The sequence below is a fragment of the Tursiops truncatus genome, chromosome 17 (assembly GCF_011762595.2).
Source record: "Tursiops truncatus isolate mTurTru1 chromosome 17, mTurTru1.mat.Y, whole genome shotgun sequence".
Taxonomy (NCBI): Eukaryota; Metazoa; Chordata; class Mammalia; order Artiodactyla; family Delphinidae; genus Tursiops; species Tursiops truncatus.
In genome coordinates, this window is record NC_047050.1 from 50,031,286 (window position 1) to 50,056,810 (window position 25,525).

Consider the following 25,525-nt stretch of genomic DNA (forward strand, 5'->3'; position numbering starts at 1 on the left):
AACATGGCCTGCACCTATGAGCTTTTAGGCCAAAAAGTTATAGCAATAAGCATTTGGAAATAATTTTACAAGGTCCTTTCCTGATCTTTATTGTTACTTGTAGCTCCCTTTCCTCATTTCATTCCATGCTCCTAAACCAGTTCACAGAATGTGGAATTTCTGAAATACCTATCATTCTCTCTAAAGTCCCTTAGGACTTCTTCAGGCATAAATCTGGCTAGAAGAAAGCTTAATTATTTGTCCTCAAATTTCAATACAATAAAAATCTGATGAATTCAAATTATAAAATACTATAACCATGACAAAGCACAAGGTGAATTATAAGCAATGACTGAGAATAAGCTGTGAGCCCCATCATTAAATGAAAAATGGCAAGTTGCAGGATATATAGAGTATGATGCAATAAAAGCACATATACACGTGTATGTGTACATATATGAAGTAGCGTGAGAAGTTAATTTGGGAAGGGGAAATAGCGGAATTTTGAAATGTTAAAAATTATATTTCTGAGTCATGTGAATCTTTTTAATTGCAATGTATTTGTGTATTAAAAGTAAAAGAGAAAAAGATATTTCAATATACATTTGTGACCTACTTAAATATACAGAAAATGCCGCTGTATTTACACTCTAAAAGAAATTCTTTTGATTTTTAAACAGGCAAGAATGAATAAAGGAATGTTATCCCATCCCAATTTTTTTTCAGATTTGGGAGCATGAGGTTATACCCGTTATATGATAATGCTGAACCTGCCTTAGCCTTCAAAATAATCATTAGACCAGCTCTTGCCAGTGTCCTTTGCTTTCATATGTTCAATGGTGCTTTCCAAATCATTAGGAAAAAAGTTAAACATTTTTTTATTCATTGAAGCATTTAAATAAAAGCTCTGATTGGTGCAAAGCTGTAACGACGTCAGGAGCACCACTGATCTTCCTGGTCTCCGTCACTCTTCGCCACAACATAAAACCAAAGCAGGCCGCCCACATACTTAGCAGCCTGAACTGACACAATGCGTTCACTCACAAACACCTTTGAGCCGAGAAGTTTTTTGTTTGTTTGTTTGTTTGCGGTATGCAGGCCTCTCACTGCTGCAGCCTCTCCCGTTGCGGAGCACAGGCTCCGGACGCGCAGGCTCAGCGATCATGGCTCACGGGCCCAGCCGCTCCGCGGCATGTGGGATCTTCCCGGACCGGGGCACGAACCCGTGTCCCCTGCATCGGCAGGCGGACTCTCAACCACTGCGCCACCAGGGAAGCCCGAGCCGAAAGCTTTTTAAAGCTAACAGCGGCATAAAACCAACTACACTGCCAGTCTGCTTCTTTTCAGGAATTCACATCAATTCTACTAACTCATTTTTTCATACAAAAGTAAAACAGGGCTTCCCTGGTGGCGCAGTGGTTGAGAGTCCGCCTGCCGATGCAGGGGACACGGGTTCGTGCCCCGGTCCGGGAAGATCCCACATACCGTGGAGCGGCTGGGCCCGTGAGCCATGGCCGCTGAGCCTGCGCGTCCGGAGCCTGTGCTCCGCAACGGGAGAGGCCACGACAGTGAGAATGCCCGCGTACCGCAAAAAAAAAAAAAAAAAAAAAAAAAAAAAAAAAAAATATATATATATATATATATATATATATATATATATAAAACATTCTCATTACGAATAAAAATTCAAAACAGTACAGAAGGTTTAAAGGAAAAGATAGAACGTCTTCCTTACCTGATGACACATCGGGCCTACTCCCCAGAAATAGCCACTGTGTTAACACTTCAGGAAAATCTTTATGTCCATTTTATAAATAAATGAGTTCTAAAACACCAATGGGATCATTCAACAGACTGAAAAACTTTGCAAAACTTTATACTGACTAAGAAAACGGGTATATCAAACTTTACTAAACACAGGTCTTGTCTCTAGAAACCTGGGCTTTAAGTCCTTGTTCAGAAATACAAGACCCTGTTTTATCCAATTTACATGCTTCTAAATTATAGTGCCTCCTCAAAACTGTAATCCACCAAGTGAGGGCTGCCAGTATCGGTTTAAGTAAAATTATTGTCCAAGTAAAACTGTGTCCAAATGCAATCTGATGGGGCTGTCATTTGGCAAGGGAGGCTTGCTCTGGCCAAGAAACAGAAAAATAGCCTGGGTGCCCTTTCTGTCCTTCCACAGTAGCCATACCAGCTCCATTATAACATTTCTCAAATTATACTCTAGTTCAGTTCAATAGCTCATTCCAAACATCCTCCAAAAATTGAGTATGTGCCAGGTTTTGTGCCATTTTATGAGAACATAAAATTGTAACACCCATTCCCTGTCCTGGAGGTGGAAAAGCCAAAGAGAGGGGGCCATGTGGCACTTTCAGGGCATCGCAACATAGCACAGGAGATATCAGAAGCATGTGCTGGGTACATTAGAGGCAGAGAAGATCCATTTCTGTTCTGCCATTACAAACTTTTTTTTTTTCCAAGCTCTGAATTCCTTGTTTCTAACACAGTGCCGGACACATGGTCGAGTTTTAGTGCTTGCCAAGTGAATGCCACTTAAAAACTCAATTCCTTTATATTTAAAATCTCATTTGAATGCTTAATATGAGATTGTTTCAAATGCACTGTAAATATCTTTCATAGAAAAAGAAAATCTATGGTTGCTGGTAAAGGACTACAAATCTTATGGGAGGAACAAATAGTCCAACACCTGAAAACAAGTATAATGGAGAACGCAAATATTGATGTGTGGCAGGTCATGTGTGCTATGGAATTTGGAGCCTCCGCTGAGCAGGTTTGAGAGAGACAGAGGGGAGAGCAGAGTCCTGGGAGGGCGACTCCTCCATCGTAACACAACGGCGATGGTTCACGTAGTGCATGACACCCGATGAGGAGGGGCCGGAATGAACTGGGTTAGATGGGTGACGTGGCTACTCGGCTTTAGATGGCTGTGGGTGGAGAATTTCACCTCTTGTTTTATTCAGTTTCAAAAAAGGAGGTAAAATTATACATTATTTGTGGTTTTAAGTATTTAAGTAACAATTAAAATGAACAAAATTGAAGTAAAGTTCAAATTAGGGCTTGGTCTAACTAGCAGTAAGAGGTCCCCATAGATTACACATGAGAATAACGTGATCAAAATGGTATCTGGTTTGTTCCCTCATTTTGGCAGATAACAGCCCCTTGGGGCCAGGTGCCAGGATGATAGCTAGAGGGACAGATGAAGAAGCAAAGTTCCTGCACTGCAGGATATTCTGTCTACTAATAGGAAAGGTACCCAGGCAGGCAACGAGGTAATAATGTAACTACGCTAAAGTCTTTACAGTGAACTGGGAAGAGGGTATTTTCAGGAAATTAAGCTACCTGAAAGCAGGGATAGAGGGGAGGTAGGGAAAACCACTGAGAGCCTCATGCTCTAAGAGCTAACAGTCATGGGAAAAGGAGTTACAGTGGATCAACAGAACCAACAAAGTGGGTGGAGGAGAAGATGAGCTGAGAGAAGAGAAAGATCCAGTCATCCCCCTCCCCTGCCTCTTCCTTTGGTGCCGCAGCTCTCAGGGCCTTGACACACCGAGAGTCTTATTTATCTCCCCAGCAAAATCTAGATGACAAAAAACACCTCTTATTTGAATATCTCAGAGCGGCTAATAATATAAACAAAAAAATGAAAAACAGAGAAAAAGCAACCTCTGTTCAACCCAACTGTGAACACGTAATTCTATAGGTTACAATCAATTATTAGAGAAAGGAAAGAATCAGTGAGGTAGAGAGGACCTCAGACACACACTGAGGAATCTGTTATTTCTTGGGCACCAGGGCGGTGGGCTGCAGGCTCCTCAGCACACTGTGAATATCCAACCGCTTCTTGTTCTCTAATTGCCCTTTCGTGTCAGCTTCCTGGCACCTCCTTCAGAACGTGGCATACACACCCATGGTGGGCGGCTGGGGGGGAGATTTAGTCTTTAGTTAGCAGTTGCAAGGATCAAAGAGCATCAAGTCAACCCCTGGAAAACCCTAGAGGTTTCTTGGCTCAGTGTATACTAACATCTGAACAGATATTAAAGGGACAGGTTGTTCCAAAAGACAGTTGAAATTAGACTTTTAGCAGTGTTTTCACATGGAAAGTACTAGACTGTGCAACTTCATATGAGGTTTCTTAAAATTGTTTAAATATTTTTAGGCTTCTCTAACAACTTCAAATACTGCTGTTTAACATTCCTTCTCAAAACTTGCAATGGTTTATAAATATCCCTAAATAAAGTTTTTAAGCTTTATGTTACACAAATCATGCCTTTCTAATGTGTACTATTGCAGTAATCCCATTAGAGTAGGGGCTGATGAAAACTTATGACCTAAAATCTAAAATTACATTTTTTCTAGTAGGGTCTAGTTACATGCAGCTCATCAGAAGCTTCATTATATTTCAACCTAAAGAAAATAAAGGACAGATTCAGAGGTTTCAGGACTCAGTGTTTCATACTTACCACTGAGCTATTTGAATGATGATGCAGTAAACCAGCATTAATTTCACTAAATTAAGAGAAGATCCAGGGTAGAAGTCTGTGTAAAACCCACCAGAGTGGATTTAAATAAAGATTGCCTTTATTAGCTAGGAGAGTTAGCATAGAGTGAAATGCAACTATGTCAAGTGCAGAACAGGACATTTCAAACAAAAGCCAAGGCAGGGAATAAGTACTATGCTGAGAATATAGTGGCCTTTCAAATAGTACAGTGGTGAGCGGGTCTGAGGTTACAATCTTGGCTCCCTTACTGTTGTGTGACCATCAGCAAGTCAGTAGAGCTATCTTTGCCTCACCTTTAAAAAGGAGGTAACATCAGGCCCTATCTCAGAGTTGAGAGAAGTCAGAGGTTTAATAGAGGCAAAGATCTCAGCATAATATCTGAGAAGAGAACGTGAGCTATTATGAGTATAAAAATTTGCCAACTAGGATAGTCCAAGATGGCGGATGGAAGGAAGATCAAATAAGGTACCAAGACACTGTATATATATGGGTATATGTATGTATAATTATTTTAATTCTATATCCTATACATTCATATAATAAATTTTAATTATATACATATGTATACATATATATATATATATATATATACACACACACATACATACATAATGTACTACTTAAATGAAAGGCATTATCCAAAGACCACTGTCTACAGTAAACATAGTAGCTTTACCCTTGTTTAGGTCATACGGCTAAACAAACTGAATACAATCATTTGTTGAGTACCTACATGGAAAGTCATCTACTTCAAACATTCAGAGCCAGGATTTAGGAAAACTGAGATCTAAATGCAAGTCTGAACTGGGGGGGGGGGGCGGGAAATTACATGCTTTTTGTGCCCTACTTCCTTCCCCATCAGATAGGAGGAGAAAATATCTGACTTACCTATATCATATCTTTGTTCAGAGTATCAAATTAAAGGTGAGAACAAAAAGAAAAGGTTAAAAGGTACCACATAAAATGTGTATTACTTCCTAGAGCTAAATAAGCCTAACCTTCAACAAATACTGCGTCAAACATGCAGCACCCACTTCCAAGCTCTATAAAGATGGTCAATTTATGAAGTGCACTAAACACGGTCCGTCATGGCCGTTAGGGCAGTGACCACAAGGATGGGAAAAATCATGGCCTGGGAGTAATTTTAATTCTCAAATTGCAGTTAGGTAGGATGAATGGACTCAATCCAGAAATGTATACATTGCTTTTCAGATAATTATAGAATTCTGTTTTATATGCCCAGAGTGCCCTTTATTTCAACTTCACAGGATATATATGCTATCAAAAATTGTTTCCTCCTGATTTATTTTAACTTAAAGTGTTACAACACTTCTTAAAAAAAACCCCTCAAATTTGTAAAATATGTTGCTGGGAGCTTCACTGTGACATCTGACTATTTTAAAAATGATATCTTGCCCACCCACACAAAGAAATCTGAAGAAACATTGAGGCTTGTGTAAAACCATGTGGTCAAATAATAAGGAACTATAAAAATGTTGGCGTCATTTCTCATATGTTCAAGTGATGGATATTTGAAATCATTCTCAAAACAAATGAAATTAAAACTTGGACACGTTTGCTGGGAATACAAAGCTAGGTGTTTAAAGGGCTTTTTTCCCCCCATCTAAAGAGGATGAGAGAGAAGGACAACTACCTCAGAATAAAATAGGAAAGAAATGTGACAGTAATGAAAAAAGTTAAAAAAATTATAAACCAAATTAATATCTCTTATCAGATTTCAAATTCCTACCAGTAGCAGATCTCTCATCTTGGTTACTCCTTGTGCTTTTCCTTTTTTGGGAAGTTGTCACCCTTTCATATTAAGGTGGAACCAAGGCAGGTTAATAAATTTCAGACCTAAAAAAGACTTAGTTGAATTTTTCCAAATGTTGGAAAATGCAAATCTCTCCACCCAACTAACAGAAAAGCATATGGAAGCTAATATATGTCTTGCCCTCCACTCAACCTCCATCCAAGGAAAACAAGGAGACTCTCTGAATCCCTTCACCCTCCAAATAGGCAAGAGCAGGCATAGGCAAACTTTTCCTGTAAAAGGCCAGATAGAAAGTATTTTAGGCTTTGTGGGCTACACCGTCTCTGTCTAAACCACTCACCTCTGTTGTAGAACAAAAGCACCCACAGACAGTATGTAGGTGATTAAGCATGACTGTTTTCCAATAAAAATTTATTCACGAACCCTGAAACTTAAAGTTAATATCATTTTTGTGTGTCATAAAATACTATTCTTTTTGAATTTTTCCAACCAATGAAAAATTTGAAAGCTATTCTCACCTCAAGGGTCCTACCAAAAAGGTGACAGGACTGATTTTACCACTGGTCATAGTATGTTGACTATGATGCCTAGAGAATGATGGAAATCCATGGAGTACATTGAAGGAAAAAAAGAAAAGAATTTCATTTTTAAAACACCAAATGGTAGCATTAAACTTAGAGAGGCATAGTGATGTCTTATACACACCATCTGGCAGTGTGTGTAAGACAAATATCAAATGAATTTGAGGACTCTGAAATTATTTCAACATAGGGATAATATTACTTCAATGTTTTACTTCAATGTTTTTCACAGTATATTGATAAATAAAAAAGGGTGACTCCTTATCAGTTAGTAATAGGTCAAAATTCCACCCTATTTTAATAAGCTTTTAATTTCTTGATTATGTGTGGCATTGACTTGTCAGCGAAGGGGTTGACTGAAGAGAAAAGAATAATTTTACAAAATAATGTTTTGGCTAAAACCTGCATCATGTTTATATCTAGTCCTATGGTCTGATGTCTTTACCCAGCTCTGTTTGTGAAGGTAGCTTTGATGATAAAAGTAGATACAGCCTTCACTGTGCCATGTAGTGGCAGGCAACACTTAGGCTTGTAAGTGGACTTCTCAGAACTTCTGTTATCTGCTCTGTAAATAGGGATAATACTATCTCCCTCATAGGATTGTCAGCAACAAATGAGAGAATGTACAGGAAAGCACTTTAAAAACTAAAGTGCAAAATAGATGCCTTACTTAGACACAGGGAAACAGAGCACAAGGTAGCATCTGCCTTTAACAGAGAATGATGCTGTCAAACTTGGGTCTATCCTGAAATAATAGGCTCATTCAAGAGAGCTACCAAACCCACAAGAAAATTAAATGTAAGCTTGAAAAAGATTTCCTCTATTAAATATCTGAACAGACTTTTAACATTCCAAATATTAGTATCATCATTTAAAATTTTTAAATATAAGTAGTATTGAAAATCACATAGCCATGTTTACCACAGGGAGAAAAATATACATCCTAGCTCTTAGGGTATCTATTTGATATAATTTGTCATCCAGATCAAATAGCAAGAAAGAGTACCCTTTGAGTTTTCTCTAGCAGTTACCCAATACAATTAAAAAAGGGTCTCTCTTGCAACAAGTAGTCATGGCACTGCTACCCTAGACCAGTATATTAAACATCTGCAGTGTGAAGGTGAATAACCGTAACTGAAGTTGTTAACCGTATCTCCAACCTGGCCTACATCTTAAATCCTTGATAGTTTAACCATACCGGTGCTTCAAATCATAATACTCAAACTAAGATTGTTCGACTGCAGCTGCATGAGGACCTCTGTGATCTTTCAAAAACACAAGTTAGTCATGTCATTTTTTTGCTTTAAAATTTTTCGGTGGCTCCCTTTCACTTCCAGAATCAGTTCAAACCCTCGATTTTCAAACACAAGATCCTTCTTGATAGACATACCCATCTACTATCCTCACTTCATCACCATGTACCTTTCACCCTAGCCATGAAGTTTCCTTAAGACTCCCCATAATCTCCCAGCACCCAGATGCCCATGACAATAATTCTTCTCATAGCTGTTAATAACTATGTTCATTATAATCATCCTATTTAATGGAGAGCCCATGAAAAAGAGCGTGTCTTATTCTATTCAGTATTCACAGGGTATGGGTACTTGACACAACAGATGACAACAGATGTATCTACTGAATGACTAACAAATTTAATATTAAATCTCTTTCAGGTTAGAATAAACACTGAAACAGAGTTCACCTTGTTTGTTTAAAACAAAAATACTTAAATTATAAAAATCTCCATTTCCAAATTAGGCACCAATTTATCATAAACTACACTGAAGCGCTGATGTCTCATTTTTTGTCTTTCTATAAGACATAAAAGTAGGCATATTCCTGTAAACCAAGTAGAGATAAGGGTTGGAAGGAGAGATTGAACACAGCAGAAACTAGACTTTAAAATTCATATAAAGTCACAAAGAGATCAATATTAAAGAAGTGAATAGCCAATAGCAGATAATACTGTGTTACCCAGTATTTTCTTAACAGATACTCTTGAGAATTATTAGAACTAGAAGGTTATTATTCCAGCGTCTGTTATGTATTTGTCTAAGCTTGTAAACCTAGTTAGTGCAAAAGCTCAAATCACAGCTCAGAGTTCCTTCCAATTCAGTGCTCTTTTATTTTTTTATAAATTTATTTATTTATTTTGGCTGTGTTGGGTCTTCATTGCTGTGCACGAGCTTTCTCTAGTTGCGGTGAGTGGGGGCTACTTTTTGTTGCGGTGCGCGGGCATCTCATTGTGGTGGCTTCTCTTGTTGTGGAGCATGGACTCTAGGCATGCGGGCTTCAGTACTTGTGGCTCGTGGGCTCTAGAGCACAGGCTCAGTAGTTGTGGCGCATGGGCTTAGTTGCTCACTGGCATGTGGGATCTTCCTGGGCCAGGGATCGAACCCGTGTCCCCTGCATTGGCAGGCAGATTCTTAACCACTGTCACCAGTGAAGTCCTCAGTGTTCTCTTAAAGTGATTTTCCACAAATTGAGTTCTCTCTTTAGAAAACCAAATGGTTTGCAATCCTTAATGGGATTTAAACACTTAAACTGACCATTCATTTAAAAAATTGTCAAAGAAACTTTGAGATTTTTCTAATATTCAGGTTTATAACTGTACATAATAGTTTTGTCTACATCACATGGTTTATTTTTAAGGAACAGTATAATGAAAAGAATATTCCATTGGAGTCAGTAACTCAGACACTTAGGCCACCCTGCTACTGACAAATTGTATGACTTTGGGGAAGCACTTCCTTCATAAGCCTCAATATGCACATTTGTTGGGGTTGGGTGGAGAGGGAAAGAAGAAACAGAATCAATTAGGTTTCTTCCAGATCTATGTGTACAGTTTTTAATTAGTTTAAGAGAACTTCTACATGCCTGACAGAGGCCTTGTAGGGTTGTGAACACACACACACACACAGGTTGGTCAGTGAAAGTGTTTACTAATTGAACAAAACATCTCCTTTAAGAACTATTTGAAATATGTTGTTAGTACTTGCTTTCCTCAGCACAAAGCAATAAGCTATTGCTTACCTTTATCTGAACTTTGTTTACAGACTGAAAAGATAGGAAACAGTTCACAGTATATCCAATTTAAATTAATAGAAAAGAACCCACAGCTAACATCATGTTCAATGGTGAAAAGCTGAAAGCATTTTCTCTAAATATCAGGAAAAAGACAAGGATGTCCACTCTCGCCACTTTTATTCAACATAGTTTTGGAAGTCCTAGCCACAGCAATCAGAGAAGAAAAAGAAATAAAACGAATCCAAATTGGAGAATAAGAAGTAAAACTGTCACTATTTGTAGATGACTTCATACTATACATAGAAAATCCTACAGATGCTACTACAGAAAACTACTAGAGCTCATCCATGAATTCGGTAAAGTGGCAGTACACAAAATTAATACACAAAAATCTGTCACATTTCTATACACTAACAACAAGAGATCAAAACGAGGAATTAAGGAAACAATCCCATTTACCATTGCATCAAAAAGAATAAAATACCTAGGAATAAACTTACCTAAGGAGGCAAAAGACCTGTACCCTGAAAGCTATAAGATGCTGATGAAAGAAGTCAAAGATGATACAAACAGATGGAAAGATATACCATGTTCTTGGATTGGAAGAATCAGTATTGTCAAAATTACTGTACCACCAAGGTAATCTACAGATTCAATGCAATCCCTATCAAATTACCAATGGCATTTTTCACAGAACTAGAATAAAACATTTTTTAATTTGTATGCAAACACAAAAGACCCCAAATAGCCGAAAGAATCTTGAGAAAGGAAAACGGTGCTGGAGGAATCAGGATCCCTGCCTTCAGACTACACTACAAAGCTACAGTATTTGAAATATGGTACTGGGGGAGGGATGGAGTGGGAGTTTGGGGTTAGCAGATGCAAACGAGTATATATAGAATGGGTAAACAACAAGGTCCTACTGTACAGCACAGGGAACTATATTCAATATCCTGTGATAAACCATAATAGAAAAGGATATAAAAAGGAATGTATATATGTATAACTAAATCACTTAGCTATACAACAAAAATTAACATAACATTGTAAATCAACTATACTTCAAAAAATATAGTATGGTACTGGCACAAAAACAGAAATATAGATCAATGGAACAGGATAGAAAGCCCAGAAGTAAACCCACACACCTAAGGTCAATTAATCTATGACAAAGGAGGCAAGAATATACAGTGAAGAAAAGACAGCCTCTTCAGTAAGTGGTGCTGGGAAAACTGGACAGCTACATGTAAAAGAACGAAATTAGAACATTCCCTAACACCGCACACAAAAATAAACTCAAAATGGATTAAAGACCTCAATGTAAGGCCAGATACTATAAAACTCTTAGAGGAAAACATAAGCAGAACATTCTTTGACATCAAGCACAGCAATATCTTTTAAATCCATCTCCTAGAGTAATGGAAATAAAAATAAACAAATGAGACCTAATTAAACTTAAAAGCCTTTGCACAGCAAAGGAAACCATAAACAAAATAAAAAGACAACCTACAGAATGGGAGAAAATATTTGCAAATGATGCAACCGACAAGGGATTAACCTCTAAAATATAAAAAACTCATACCACTCAATATCAGAAAAAGCAAACAACCCAATCAAAATATGAGCAAAAGACCTCAATAGACACTTCTCCAAAAAAAGACATACAGATGGCCAAAAAGCACAAGAAAAGATGCTCAACATTACTAATTATTAGAGAAATGCAAATCAAAACTACAATGAGGTATTACCTCACACTGAGCAGAATGGCCATCATTGAACAGTCTACAAACAATAAATGCTGGAGAGGGTGTGGAGAAAAAGGAATCCTCCTACACTGTTGGTGGGAATTTAAATTGGTACAACTGCTATGAAGAACAGTATGGAGGTTCGTTTAAAAACTAAAAATAGAGCTACCATATAATCCTGCAATCCCACTCCTGGGCATATATCTGGAGAAAACCATAATTTAAAAAGATACATGCACCCCAATGTTCACATAAGCGCTATTTACAACAACCAAGACATGGAAACAACCTAAATGTCCATAGAAAGATGAATGGATAAAAAAGATATGGTATAAGGATTTCCCTGGTGGCACAGTGGTTAAGACTCCACACTCCCAATGCAGGGGACCCTGGTTCGATCCCCGGTCAGGTAACTAGATCCCACATGCATGCTACAACTAAGAGGTCACATGCCACAACTAAGGGGCCCACCTGCCACAACTAAGGAGTCCACCTACCACAACTAAGACCCACATGCAACCAAATAAATAAATAAATAATTTTTTTTAAAGTATGAATGGTAGCAAACATTAAAACAAAAAAGATGTGGTATACTTATACAATGGAATATAAATCAGCCATAAAAAAAGAATGAAATAATGCCATTTTCAGCAACATGGATGGACCTAGAGATTATCAAACTAAGTGAAGTAAGCCAGACAGAGAAAGACAAGTACATGATATTGCTTATATGTGGAATCTAAAAAAGTGATACAAATGAAATTATAAACAAAACAGAAATAGACCCACAAACATAGAAAACAAATCTGTGGTTACCAAAGGGGAAAGGGAGGGGAAGGATAAATTAGGAATTTGGGATTACCATATACACACTGCTGTATATAAAACAGATAACCAACAAGGACCTACTGTATAGGGTTAGGGTTAGCACAGGGAACTATACTCAATATTTTGGAATAACCTATAAGGGAAAAGAATCTGAAAAAATAGATATATATGTACATATAGCTAAATCACTTTGCTGTACACCTGAAACTAAACACTGTAAATCAATTATACTTCAATAAAGACTTATGTATCATTCACACACAAAAAAATTTAATAGAAAAGAATCACCCAATTATCCTCATTATCATCAATGCTGGCTCATTAAAAGAATTGAAAAGGGCTGTCACTTGGTCAATAGTAACCTACCAGGTTGCTCCATTATACCACCACCTTCCTAGATAATCATGTTTAGCATTTCAGCAAGAAATTTGTTTATCTTTAAATGATTTTAAATGCTAAAAGTAGTTAATATAAATGTCTTCGTAAAACGCAAAAATAGTTTCAACTTTTAGCTTGCCTGTTCCACAAATTTATAAAGTGATCCCTCTTTCAAACAAATTGCAAAGAATTCCAGGAAGCATATAGCCCAGGAACAAGGAACATGGGTTGTCAGCAGACACATGTTCCAGTATCAACTCCACTACCAGATTTTGAACAAGTGATTTAACTTCTCTAGGACTCAGTTTACTTGCTTCCCACAGTCATGTATGTACTTCATAAGTGGTTGAAAAGACTTAACCAGAAGGAAAGCGCTAAATAAGTCTTCATTATTACTAGTAAGCACATGGTGTCTTTCACAGAAGAGCAGCCAGCGTTACTGAGCCCTCCCTCTTACTCTCAGAGACCCCAGCCACCTGGGATATGTCAATCATCCAATTCATATATATTGAGCCCCTATTAGAACGCCAAGTTCTTGACTAGCTGACCTCAGCCAATTAAACTGTGGAGCAGGTGAGACCAAGCTTTTAGATACAACCCCCTAAAACTAAAATCAGTTGAGAAATGTTTTATCCCAGTCATAGGTGCATCAAAATATAGCCAGCTCTCTTGCAGAGATGGCTTTTATTGAGAAGAAAGCATAAGAATCAAGAGACTCAGCAGGTAATCACATCTCAATTGTCTTCTGATAAGGGGACAAGAGGGTCACGGTCTGTGGTCCCTCTAAGGAACTATTCTTTAACCTTATCAAGTCCTGGTCAGTTTATTAACTGGCTAGGAGCAGCTCTTTCAATGTCAAGCCACTTTAGGACAATAAGCTTTCTCCAGCAGGCAGCAACCTGTTAACCTTCTGTAGAACGGCCCCCAAGGCAAGGTCCCTCTTCAGGGAAGAAAGCAGCTCAGGAAAGTACTCTTTCAAAGAATGCCAGTTGAAAGTGAAGACCTTACCCTCCCCGCCCCCTCCAAAAAAAAGACAGATTCTAAAACTTATCTAATAATGTGATTTTTGTTATTTTCTCCAAGAGAAGCAGAAAGGTATGGTTAAAGGAACACAGGAATCAGACTCAGCTCATCTTCATACTGTGTATCCTTGGGTAGGCTTCTGAACCATTCTGAGCTTATCTTTTCAATGGTAAAATGCAAATATTTATCTGCGACAGAATTGTTAAGAGAATATTGGAATAGTCATTCCCACCCAGAGTTTGAGAAGAGGGGCTAGGCTGGAATAACAAAAAGTGATTTCTGAAGGCATTCAGAATCCCAGAATGTTAGAGCAATGATTTCATAGGCTCCCTTAGTTTTTACAGATAAGGACACTGGGGCTCAGAACATGAGGCTCACCCATTGTCAAAGAGTAAGTTAGAATACCTGGTTGATCTCCATTCTTGAGCCAGCTGCAGACAAAGCCAACAGAAGGCCCCTCTCTGCCTGAGTAGTCACCATGATCCCACTTTTCTGTCAGTTAACACTCCCCTGCTCTTCCCTTCAAAGTCTGGTCCAAAATAAAGGTTTACAATGCTTCTACTCATGTAGAAGCCACATTTCAATCAGAATCTTTCGTCAAAACCTTATCCACAAAATCAAAACATAAGGGAATCAGATTCTAAGATATCAAGACACAGTTATAAATTAGAATACCATATGTGCCAGAATACTTGGAATCTTAGAGAATTAGGAAGAGGGAGTTATGAGAAAGTAAAGGAGGCAGAAAAGGGGTCAGCAGAGAGTTGGAAGCATTAGAAGCCTGACCTGACAGCCCGTGTATTCTACCATGGTCAACTCAGTAGAGTCCATATCAGATATATGATTAGTGATTTTGATGTTGATAATTAATGAGGGACGTTTCTTCACAATATCCTAATATGCTTAGAGGATATTAAGATGTGTCTTTTACTAAAGGCAAAGCCTTGTACTCCCGAATTAGCGACAGATAGAGACAACATAATTATTACACTGTAGCACTGATTCCCCAAGTGTAGTCTCTGAGCCAGCCATGGCAGCATTACCTTGAAACTTGCTAAAAAGGCAAGTTCTAGGGCACCACTTCCGACCTACCAAATCAGAAACTCTAGGGGAGGACCCAGCAATCAGTGTTTTTACAGATGACTCTGATGCAGCCTTCAGTTTAAGAACCACCTCACTTTACTCCCTTGCTGCCACTAGAGAACATTCTAAAACAAGTAAAGTGTCTGCCCAGCTTAGGGATTCTCCATCCTCATCTTCCAGGATTCCACTCTCAAACCTTATGTGCCAACTCTCAGCTGACTGTCTGCTACGAATGTCCTTTTCCCTTTTGCTCTTACTCACCCTACTCCTCCCTTTGGGATCATTTCAGATAATAATATACTCTCTAGAAAATCTTAAGACTCACCCATCTCCAAGTGCACATTAGCTGACATCCATGGGTTCCCTGAGTACCCAGTGCATCGCTGTCACAATTCCTACCACATTGTATTCCCTTGCATTATTTTCTAAAAACACACATTTGTCCCTGCATAGTGTAAGAAAGGTATGCATTAAGTGTTTGCTACATTTATACACTTTATTAAGCAGTCTAAAGTATCGCCCAAATTATAGAGTGCCCTCTCTTTCCTCACCAGATAAATACATACTATTAGCACCGGGCAGACTACCCAAGTGGCCCCTTCATGATTACGCTTCCTTGACTGTAGTGCAACCTCTACTCCAAAATAAAGAATATGATAGGCTCCTTCAATGATCCCTAATCCATTTGCTAGTTTGCTAAAGATCAAACCTAAAGTAAAATAGCTCTAACACAATACATGATTTAGAACATTTCTGGTTTCTTTTTTTTTTGCGGTACGCGGGCCTCTCACTGCTGTGGCCTCTCCCTTTGCGGAGCACAGGCTCCGGACGCGCAGGCTCAGCGGCCCAGCCGCTCCGCGGTGTCTTCCCAGACCGGGGCGCGAACCCACGTGCCCTGCATTGGCAGGCGGACTCTCAACCACTACGCCACCAGGGAAGCCCTCTGGTTTCTTTTAAGTGTAATCAGAATAGTCCCTAAATTTGAATATTATTTTGAGTTGGAGCAGTAACAATCATTTACCATCTCCAGGTTTCCCATCAAGGTCTCATCACTGGCACTTTCACACATCATGCTCACCCATTTCCTCTGGACCCCCTAACTTTTCACTACTGACCTAGCTACCCAGGCTAGATGGTGAAGGAAGGAGATAATATAATTAAGTTACACAATTTCCATACCATTTCCAACAGTCATGAAAGACTGTTCTCACGTAAACACTAACCTTTCCCTTCTCTTACCTCTCTTATAATTATGTGACACACCAACCCCATTCGCCTGTGTGCTTCAGCAGCAGTTTAGGTAATGGTGCTATATATTACTGCTGTCTAATTCTGTATCGGTTTCACGTGCAACCCAAATGTGTATTCAGTCAATTTGTAAGTATCTTCTAAATAAAGACATTCTTTAGTTTTATTTTACTTCTCCTGTAATCCCACAAATACTGAGGTTACATCAACATATTTGTTAGAGGTCTGCATCTTCACAGATCTTTAAACAATTATAAAGACTTTATGGTACTCAGAGTAATTATATAGGTCCTCTTATTTGTAGTTCACAATTATCCAGATTTGATTTAAAACATCTTAAACATATTTCTTTAACTCTAAATACCTTGATCTTTTTTCAAATGCATCATCACACTGCATGATTCAAGAATGGCAGGGGTTTCCAAAAGGACTCAAACTTGACATGCAGTAATTCTTTAAAAACACCTAAACACTGATCTTGGGGTTCACAAATTAAGGGATGGTTATACTTAACTTTGAATTTTCTTATACATTCAAAATTCCTAGTTTTTAAACCTATGTCTTTTCATTTCAAAAACAAATTATAGTATTCTCCTGGCCCCAAAGATATTTCTCACAAAGTGCCAAAACAAGGGCAGAATCATAAAATATAGCAGAGAGAAAACAAAAGTAGCAAGTTCACTGGATACAGAACTGCAAAATGTCATTTCCATAATTTTTTGCTTGCAAATGATTTTTAAAAATATACTGCCTCTGGCAAGACAATTATATATTATTTTCTTATACATAAAAAACTTTACTAGTCCATTTTCTTTCACTTCAGCCTATTTTTGATCCCCTTCCTTGTACATGAATTAAACAAAAACCTTGACTAACATGAGGTAGATACTTTATAGATTGCTGATTAAACAATTGTTTAATGTCCAAGGCTAATTTCCTCAGTTAGGTTTTGGATCCTATGTTCTTCTGTCTCTTTAATGATTTTGTTGCCTTAATCATCCCTCTCTTTCTCCACTTCAACTGGCTATTTCCCATTCAAGTCTCCTTCCATCTTACACACACACACACACACACACACACACGCACACACACACACGATTTCCTAATTTGTGAGCCTTCTAGCTATCATCAGATACTCTTTTGCAACAAGCTTAGCAGGGAAGGGAAAGAGAAGGAGGGTCTACAGTCACCTGGCTGCTTCCCTAAGACTCAATGTACTCCCTGAAACCGTAGCAATCAGGATAGCACTCCAACATTAACAATGAAACAACTCCCATCGAGGTCAACAACTCTTGTTTAAACAGTACAACTTTGACATTGACCCCTTGATACTTCAAGTCTTCCTACTTGCTTCTGGGACATCATTCTCTAATTTTCTATTTTCCTGGTGATTCTGTCATGGCCTCTGCCACAGGCTTTTCTTTCCTTGCTGTAAAATGTCCCCATTCTTCAGGCTTCAATCCTCAGAACTCTTTCTCTCTCAGTTGATATTCTTTTCTTCTTCTCAATAATTCAGTTCAGATCTCCCTTGACAGCTCCAGACCCTTACATCTAACTGCTTATTGGGTATCTTCCTCCCCAGGATGTCTCATACTTCCTCAAGCTCAACATGCCCCAAACCAACCATTCTCCACCATCATGATCTTTCTCTCCAGCAAATATGCTCTTCTTCCTATATTTTGTACCTTGATAAATTCTACTCTCCAGCTCTCAAGTCAAAATCGTAAGAGTAATCTTAATTTCTCACTTCACTTTTGGCTAACATCCTCCAATTGGTTATGAAGTCCTATCGATTCTTCCTCAATATCTCTCTCCACTTCTCCATTTCCACTATAACTATCTTAGGTCATTTATTCATTCAAATATTTACTGAGCACCCAGTATGTGTCAGACACTATTCTGCATAACAAGAGCCTGAACAATACAGACTAAAAATCCCTTCCCTCTGGGAACTTGTATTCTAGTGGGAGAGGTGAATAAAACAGATAAGTAAAATATGCAGTGTGTTAGTCAACCATAAGTGCTAAGGAAAGAAGGGAGGGAAGGAATGAGTGAAGAAGGGAGCAAAGAAGAGAGGGAGGGATAAAGAAGAGAAGGAAAAAGGAAATATTGGAATAGAGAAGGTTAAAATTTATATAGATTGGCCAGGGAGGGTCTAGTGAGGATACAGCTGTTCTCTTTTTTTTTTTTTTTTTTACCCAGAATATTGATCTTGCTGCCTTCATTGCAGACTCCCCTCTGGCCCATCTTCCATGCAGCTAAAAGAAAAATATTTCCCAAAACCATAACCTTTATCATTCCCTTACTTGTAATGCTTCGTTGACTACTTGTGGCTTTCAGGATGTTTCTACTACCTAAATTTAGCACATAAGGTCTGCAATGACCTAGTCCCCACCAACCTAACTAGTTTTTTAGTTTTCTGATTTTGCAGTGGAACTGCACTCAACCACCTGCATCTTACTTCACAAGGAATGATTTTTTTGTGCCTCTCCATACCTTTCCATGTGTTTTTTTTTTCCTTTTTTCTACCTATAATACTTAATCCTAATAATTCTGCAAACACCCACAGCTTTTTTTTAAGTGGAAGCTCCTTCATTGCTGAAATCCACCCAACCATTGGAAAGTGCGTTTTACTTAGTTGGTAACTTCATCCATAAAATAGAAACACCATAATCTACTTTCCACACTTATTTGAAAAATAAAATGAGGAAAAGTACATCTAATAGAGTAGCTGGCACAGAATGGAAGCTAAATAGTTAGCAGCATTTACCACATAATACACTAACTATCTGTCTTTCCACTAGACCAGGCTTTCTCAACCTCAAAACTACTGACATTTCAGGCCACATAATTCTTTGCTGCAGGAGGCTGTCCTCTGCACTGTAGAACGTTGAGTGGTACCCATGGCCTTTGTCTACCAGCTACCAGTAGCACCCCTCCACTTGTATTAACCAAAATGTCTCCAAACACTACTAAAGTGTTCCCTAATGGGCAAAATCACCCCTGGTAGAATGTCACTGCACTATGCCATAAGCAACTCAAGGACAGAAACTAGTTATTACTCATTATTGTATCTTCAGGTATCTAGTACCAAAGTCAGCACATAGTAGGTGTTCAATAAATGCACATCAGTAAAAACCACAATCCTGCCATCTAGCACCATAGACTAATTTTACCTATTTTCGAAAAGTATGTAAATATTATTTTATAGCCTCTTTCACCCAATGTTATATTGTGAGATTTATTTATGATGCTTCATGTTGCAGTAGTTCATCTCTACTTCTATATATACTTTTTTAAATACTCTATTGTTTGGACATTTGAGTTGTTTCCAATTTGTAGCTAGTATGATTAGTGTCATCATGAATAATCTTTTATATGGTTTTGGTTACAAGTCAGGATAGCAGTTTTGTTGAAGGAGAAATGGGAGTGATTGGGAAGGATATAATGAGGGTTCTTGGGGTACTGTTAACATTTCTTCTTGAGTGATGGTAACATACGTGTGTCCACTTTGTGATAATTCATTGAACGCTCCGTTTATGATCTGTGAGCATATTCTGTGTTATCCTTCACTTGAAGGTTTTTATTTATGTTACTAAGAAAATAGTTGTGCAATTAGAGGAAAAAAGAAGGCCAAGGATTCTGGTAAATATTCTGCAATGCCAATATTCATGAGAAAAATAAATGTTTACCTTCATTTGTATCAAAGAAAAGCATATTAAAACAAAAAAAGATGCATTTTATCCTTTTTGTCACTAATACCCAGTGTTGGTGAGATGCAAGGGAAAATGTCTGCTATTAGTAAAGACGTGAATGAGTACAACTTTCCCAGAAGGCCATTTGGCAATATATATCAAAAGTCTTTAAAATATATTTTATGCTTGTATCTCAATTATATCTCAGTAAAGCTGGAAAAATATGCTATGTTTAAAAGCTTATCTTATGAAAATAAATCAGAAAAAACGTGTAAAACTATACATGTGTGTATAAGCAAAAGAATCTATATACAAGGAAATTCTTCATATAACTGCTTACAGTGGTGAAAACTAAAAGCAAATTTTCAACAGATAATTAGCTAGATTATTATGGTATATCCATTCAGTAGAAAACAAGCAGTCATAATTAATGACATGAAAAATGTTCATAATTCATTAAATTAAAACATCACAAAACAGAATGATGACTCATTTGTAAGGAAAGAAAGACATAAATATACACAGAAACAAAATGTCAAGAATAGAAGCCAGAATATTACTCAGCCATAAAAAAGAACAAAATAATGCCATTTGCATGGATGGACCTAGAGACGGTCATACTGAGTGAAGTAAGCCAGACAAATATCATATGATATCACTTATGTGTGGAATGTAAAAAAAAAAAAAAAAAAAAAAAAGATACAAATGAAATTATATACAAAACAGAAATAGACCCACAGACCTAGAAAACAAATTTATGGTTACCAAAGGGAAAAGGGTGGGAAGGAATAAATTATGAGTTTGGGATGAACATATACACGCTAATATATAAAGTAGATAACCAATGAGGACCTACTGTATAGGACAGGGAACTATACTCAGTATTGTGTAATAACCTATAAGGGAAAAGAATCTGAAGAAATAGATATGTATGTATAACTGAATCACTTTGCTGTACACCTGAAAGTAACACAACACTGTAAATCAACTCTACCCCAATAAAAATTTTAAAATTATCTAGAGAAAATTATAATTCCTAGCTAAATTTAAATGTTAGTCTGAGCAATAAATATTATTGTATATATATACAGGTGTGATTATAAAAAAAAAATAGAAGCCAAAATGTTGACTTTTGTTATCTCTGAGTAGTATTTATTTTTGTTTCTGCTTTTTATTTTTTTAAAGTTCTATGTACTTTCCAAGCTTTCTGCAAGGAATATGTATAGCAATTTTTAAAATTAAGCTTTTTCATGTAAATGAGTTTATCAATGAATGAGAAAGAAAATATGAGAGAAATCTCACCTAACAGTATCAGAGACAATGGCAACTCAGTGTGGTAGTATGTTTTTTTCCACACTATGCCGCAAATGATTATTGAATTGGTTTTTAATAAGCATGTTTGAATTTTATAAGATCCACACTGTATGGACAAGAAGCCAACCTCAGCCAATATTCTATAGGGCAAGTCTTTCTTTGGAAGAGAGGTTTTTCTTTACAATGAAATCTTACTTTAGTGATTAGGAAATAGATGAGCAAGTTTCACTTAGAGGATTTTTTAAAGCTACTGTTGCTTGAAGTATAATCTTCTCTACTGTCTAGCGTTAATCTTCTAAAACAAAAAGTCAATATGATTTCAAATTCTAAGTTTGTGACAGCTTTTCCAATTTAAATCTGTCTCATTCTCTGTATGGAATACAAATAACAATGCAATATATTTCAAGCATCTATGAAAAAGAGCCAATATTACTAAGAATGAACCATAATCATCTGAAGTCATATACTGAGAATTAAGAAATAATTTTCCACTTTCACTTTGCTTCACAGGAGCCTTGTTAATAAGCACTTCCCGCTTGTACCAGATAAGTAATGATTTCTAGGTCAGTAAACTGCAACATCGATTGCATTCACTTACAATAAGTATAGCCATAGCAAACCCATTTTCACGTGTAGATTCTCTTTCCAAGGCTGATTTACAGTCATTGCTCTCCTCTCCATTTCTGGGAAAAGGGATCAACTTAACCAAAATATTTGTGTTAAGCCCTGCCTTGGGGTATCTCTCTAAGGAAGACCCTGTTGATAAGACTATGAGGTACTGCTGAATGACCACCCATTCCAGTTTGCCCAGGACAGCCCTTCTTTACACCCAATGTCCCTGCATAGTTATTAACAGCAGCCACTTTCAATCCCCAATGTCCCAGGTAGAGTAATAAATTATATGGTCACCCTATTGTCCATACACAGTGTGTAGAGTGCTAGGCATAGAACTTGGAATAAATGCCTGGAGCTATCTACACTCTTATCTTCCTTGTGCACTGATAGTCTGGAATAAAAAACACACAGAATATTCATGGACCCAAATCCACCCCCCCATAGGTGGTCTAAAGCAATCTGAACAGGAATCCATTTCAAGATGGACACATCCTCCTATGAAGGTTCAAAAACTATGAGGATAGACATTACTAGCTAGCCCAAATCATACACCTTAAGGATAAGGTACATATTTGAAAAAAATGGCCAATCTATTGATACTCTGGGGGAGCCGTACCCCTCTAGTTATTAATCCCAACAATTCCATAAAATGGAAGTCCATACAAATCTCCTCTAAATCCATATGTTTCTATCTTGCTAATGGCAAAACTATTCACCTAGTCACCTTAGCTAGAAACCTTAGTATCAAATTTGATTCTCTCTTTATTCTGTGAAATTAGTTAGTTACTAAGTCTCATTGATTCTATTTTAAACGTCTCTGGAATTCATTACCCAAAAACCTTTCATCAGAACACAATTTCTCATCTGCAATTGTTACAATAGACTTCTCCAATTCATTTCCTGCACTTCTGCAAGAATTATCTTAAATAAAGCAATTGCTTTAATTCACTGTCTGCTCAGAACCCTCAGATAACATCCAGACTTCTTAGCATTGCACTCAAGACTTTTATCATTTGCACTCAAGCCTCCCTTTTCATCTTCAATTCCAACCACACCTCACACTAAGCAGCTACTACTCAATGGTTCTCCAGGGATGGTACTGTTCCCCTGGGAGGTGTCTGGAAATTTTTAGGGACATTTTTTATTGTCACGGTGATTTGGGGGAATGAAGAAGATTTACCGAGCAAGGACTAAGAATGTTAAATGTCCGGCAATGCAGGCCAAGTTGCCTTGCCAAGATGCCAACAGCATCCCCAAAGGAGACTTCTTGTTTCCCAAACACATTATTTTTACAAACGTGTCCCTTCTTCTTCCCAGATTCTATATAACCTTCCTCTAGTAGTTCTGCCTTCTTTCAAAATAACATTGCCCTTGGATGATAAAATTCAAAGTCTCTTCTTACCTAAAGACCTCAGCTGATTTAATAGTCATGCACACTGTGTTAATTGGAGATAATTAAATCACTCCCATAACATACAAGTTGCCTGCTGATCTAGTACTTAGTGTATTGAATTATGATTAAACAGCTTACCCATCTGTCATTTCACTCCATGTTCCCCTTTTTTCTCCTTCTATCCCCTAAAATTTGAGCTCCTTAAAAAGGGGGATATTCCTTTGGTATCTTACTCATTTTTTTAAACTCCAATTTTTACCATTTACCCAGAAGTTAAGAATAATTCTATAATGAGAAGTGACTTTTTGGACTAAAAGGTAAAATAATTGTACTTGTATTCCTATGTATAGAATGCCATTCCCTAATAACCTTTTTGTGGTTGCTAAACTTAGAATACTTTGAAGTAAAGTGTATTTTAGTTATACCTTTTATCAGCAGTGGTGCTTTAAATTCATGTATTAAATTACAGATTAGACTAATTCAAGTATTACAAACTCAAGTATAAGAGAAAAAGAAGCTATAGACACTGTGGTAAGCTCAAGAGGATGTTCCCAATTTAAATCCCTTTATTTATTGATAAGTGCTGAGTACGCCTTACAAAGATCTGCCTACCATGCTTGTGTTTAAGATACATGCTATGAAAAAATACTTAGGTAATCTTTAAAAAAAAGTGTGTGTATACAATATACTTCTATACAAGAGATAAAGCAAAAGTGTTCTTATACCACCTCACTTATTTTTTTTTAAGTTTAAGCTTAAACTATTTCTGTAGCATATTAAAATTGTACTCTTTCTTGATCAAAATTTTCAACTTAACTCCCCCTAAGTTGCAGAAACAATAAAATAGGGTGGACAGAAGTTGACTGCTCACTTGCACATCTGTTCATATCTGGGGCTCGGTGTCCATAGTACCCGGATGGGCAGGAATGCAGGCACTCTCCATACTGGCGCATGCCTTCTCTTCGAAGAAAGAAGAATAACTTCTGTTGACATCGGCTGCACCCATTGTCCTTTGAACAAGACAAGCATCCCTTGCAAATGGGATTTGATACATAACTAGCTGTAAAAGAGAAAAGACAAAATACATTTAAATATGAATATGATCAGACTTCTGGTCAATGCAACATGCTGAAAAGACAAGTGTCTCTTGTCCTTTTACTTTAATCACATAGAAATGCTAAACAAAATAACCTCTGCCACCCTCCAAAAAACAATGGTTCATACACAACCAAACTTAGAAACAAAGAGGAAACCCAGAGACAGAGTTGAGGCTGGAAGCTCAAACTGAATGGCTTATGGAGATGCTAGAGCAGACAGAGGCAGACCTCAGGGCAGGGTCCTCAGTCCAGATCAAGAAATATGCATGTAGAATCACGTTGCTATAAACTTGAAACTAACACACTATCATAAATCAACTATACTTCAATATAAAAAAGAAAAGAAATACGCATGTAAAGAGCTGATGCTTGTCTCTATGGAGACTGGAGTCGTAAAGGCTTGTGTGTCCATGGAACAAGCACTAGAAGCCCCCACTCCAGCTGGCCAGAGAAGAGGTTTCCAACCCTGGATTGGGGCATAGAGGACGTGAGCACAGGAGAGAAAAATATAACCCACGAGAGAAAGCTACCCCAAATCTATGAGACTTCCAAGTGTGGTATCCAAGTTTAAATCATCAATGTAGTATGGGGTCCCTAAGTCAAGAGGTTAACATAAAAAACTTGCCCAGATCCAGCAAAATCCACAAAGAAAAAAGTATGAAACAACCCTACAGAAATTTTCTACAATCCTGAGACTGGGACTACAACCTGGAACTTTCATGGAAAACCACCTTAACATCAAAATGAACAAATCACATGTGCAAGCAAACCTCAATGAGGAAGAGTCAGTCTGAGTAAGAGATTTCATACCTAAAGAGTCAGAAATAACAGAACCATCTGAAAATGACTTTAAAATGAGTATCTTTAGAGTATTTGAAGAGATGAAATGACTAGAAATCACATGAGAAGAAGCAGTATCATAAAATGGGCAAATTAGAAAAATTAAAATTCTAAAACTGAAAAAAATTCTAAGGACAAGTTGAATGGGAGAGGGACTTAACTAGAAAACAGGCTTAAAGAACTGTGGCACAAAACAAGATATAAATATTAAAAAGGTAGGAAGCATGTAAGAAAAAACAGTATCTGAAATATATGAACCTTATGAAGTTCACTACAGCTAGTGACAAAAATGGTAATTTAAAAGAAAACAAATTCCGTTTCTAGCCCTGGTATAAAATTCAGAAATGATACAATCTGAAATCCTAGTATAATTTCTAAAGTA

At 37.4% G+C, this 25,525-nt stretch overlaps 1 protein-coding gene across 1 annotated transcript in view; it reads right to left on the reverse strand.

Annotated features, from left to right (window-relative positions):
• The window catches only part of RSPO2 (R-spondin 2), an 87,188-nt gene extending 62,845 nt beyond the window's left edge, over positions 1–24,343 (reverse strand). The window contains exon 1 of the mRNA XM_073794371.1: positions 24,078–24,343. Coding sequence (XP_073650472.1) covers positions 24,078–24,159 — 82 coding nt within the window. The 5' untranslated portion in view covers positions 24,160–24,343. The remainder of the gene's footprint in view (positions 1–24,077) is intronic.
• Positions 24,344–25,525: the final 1,182 nt, after the last annotated feature.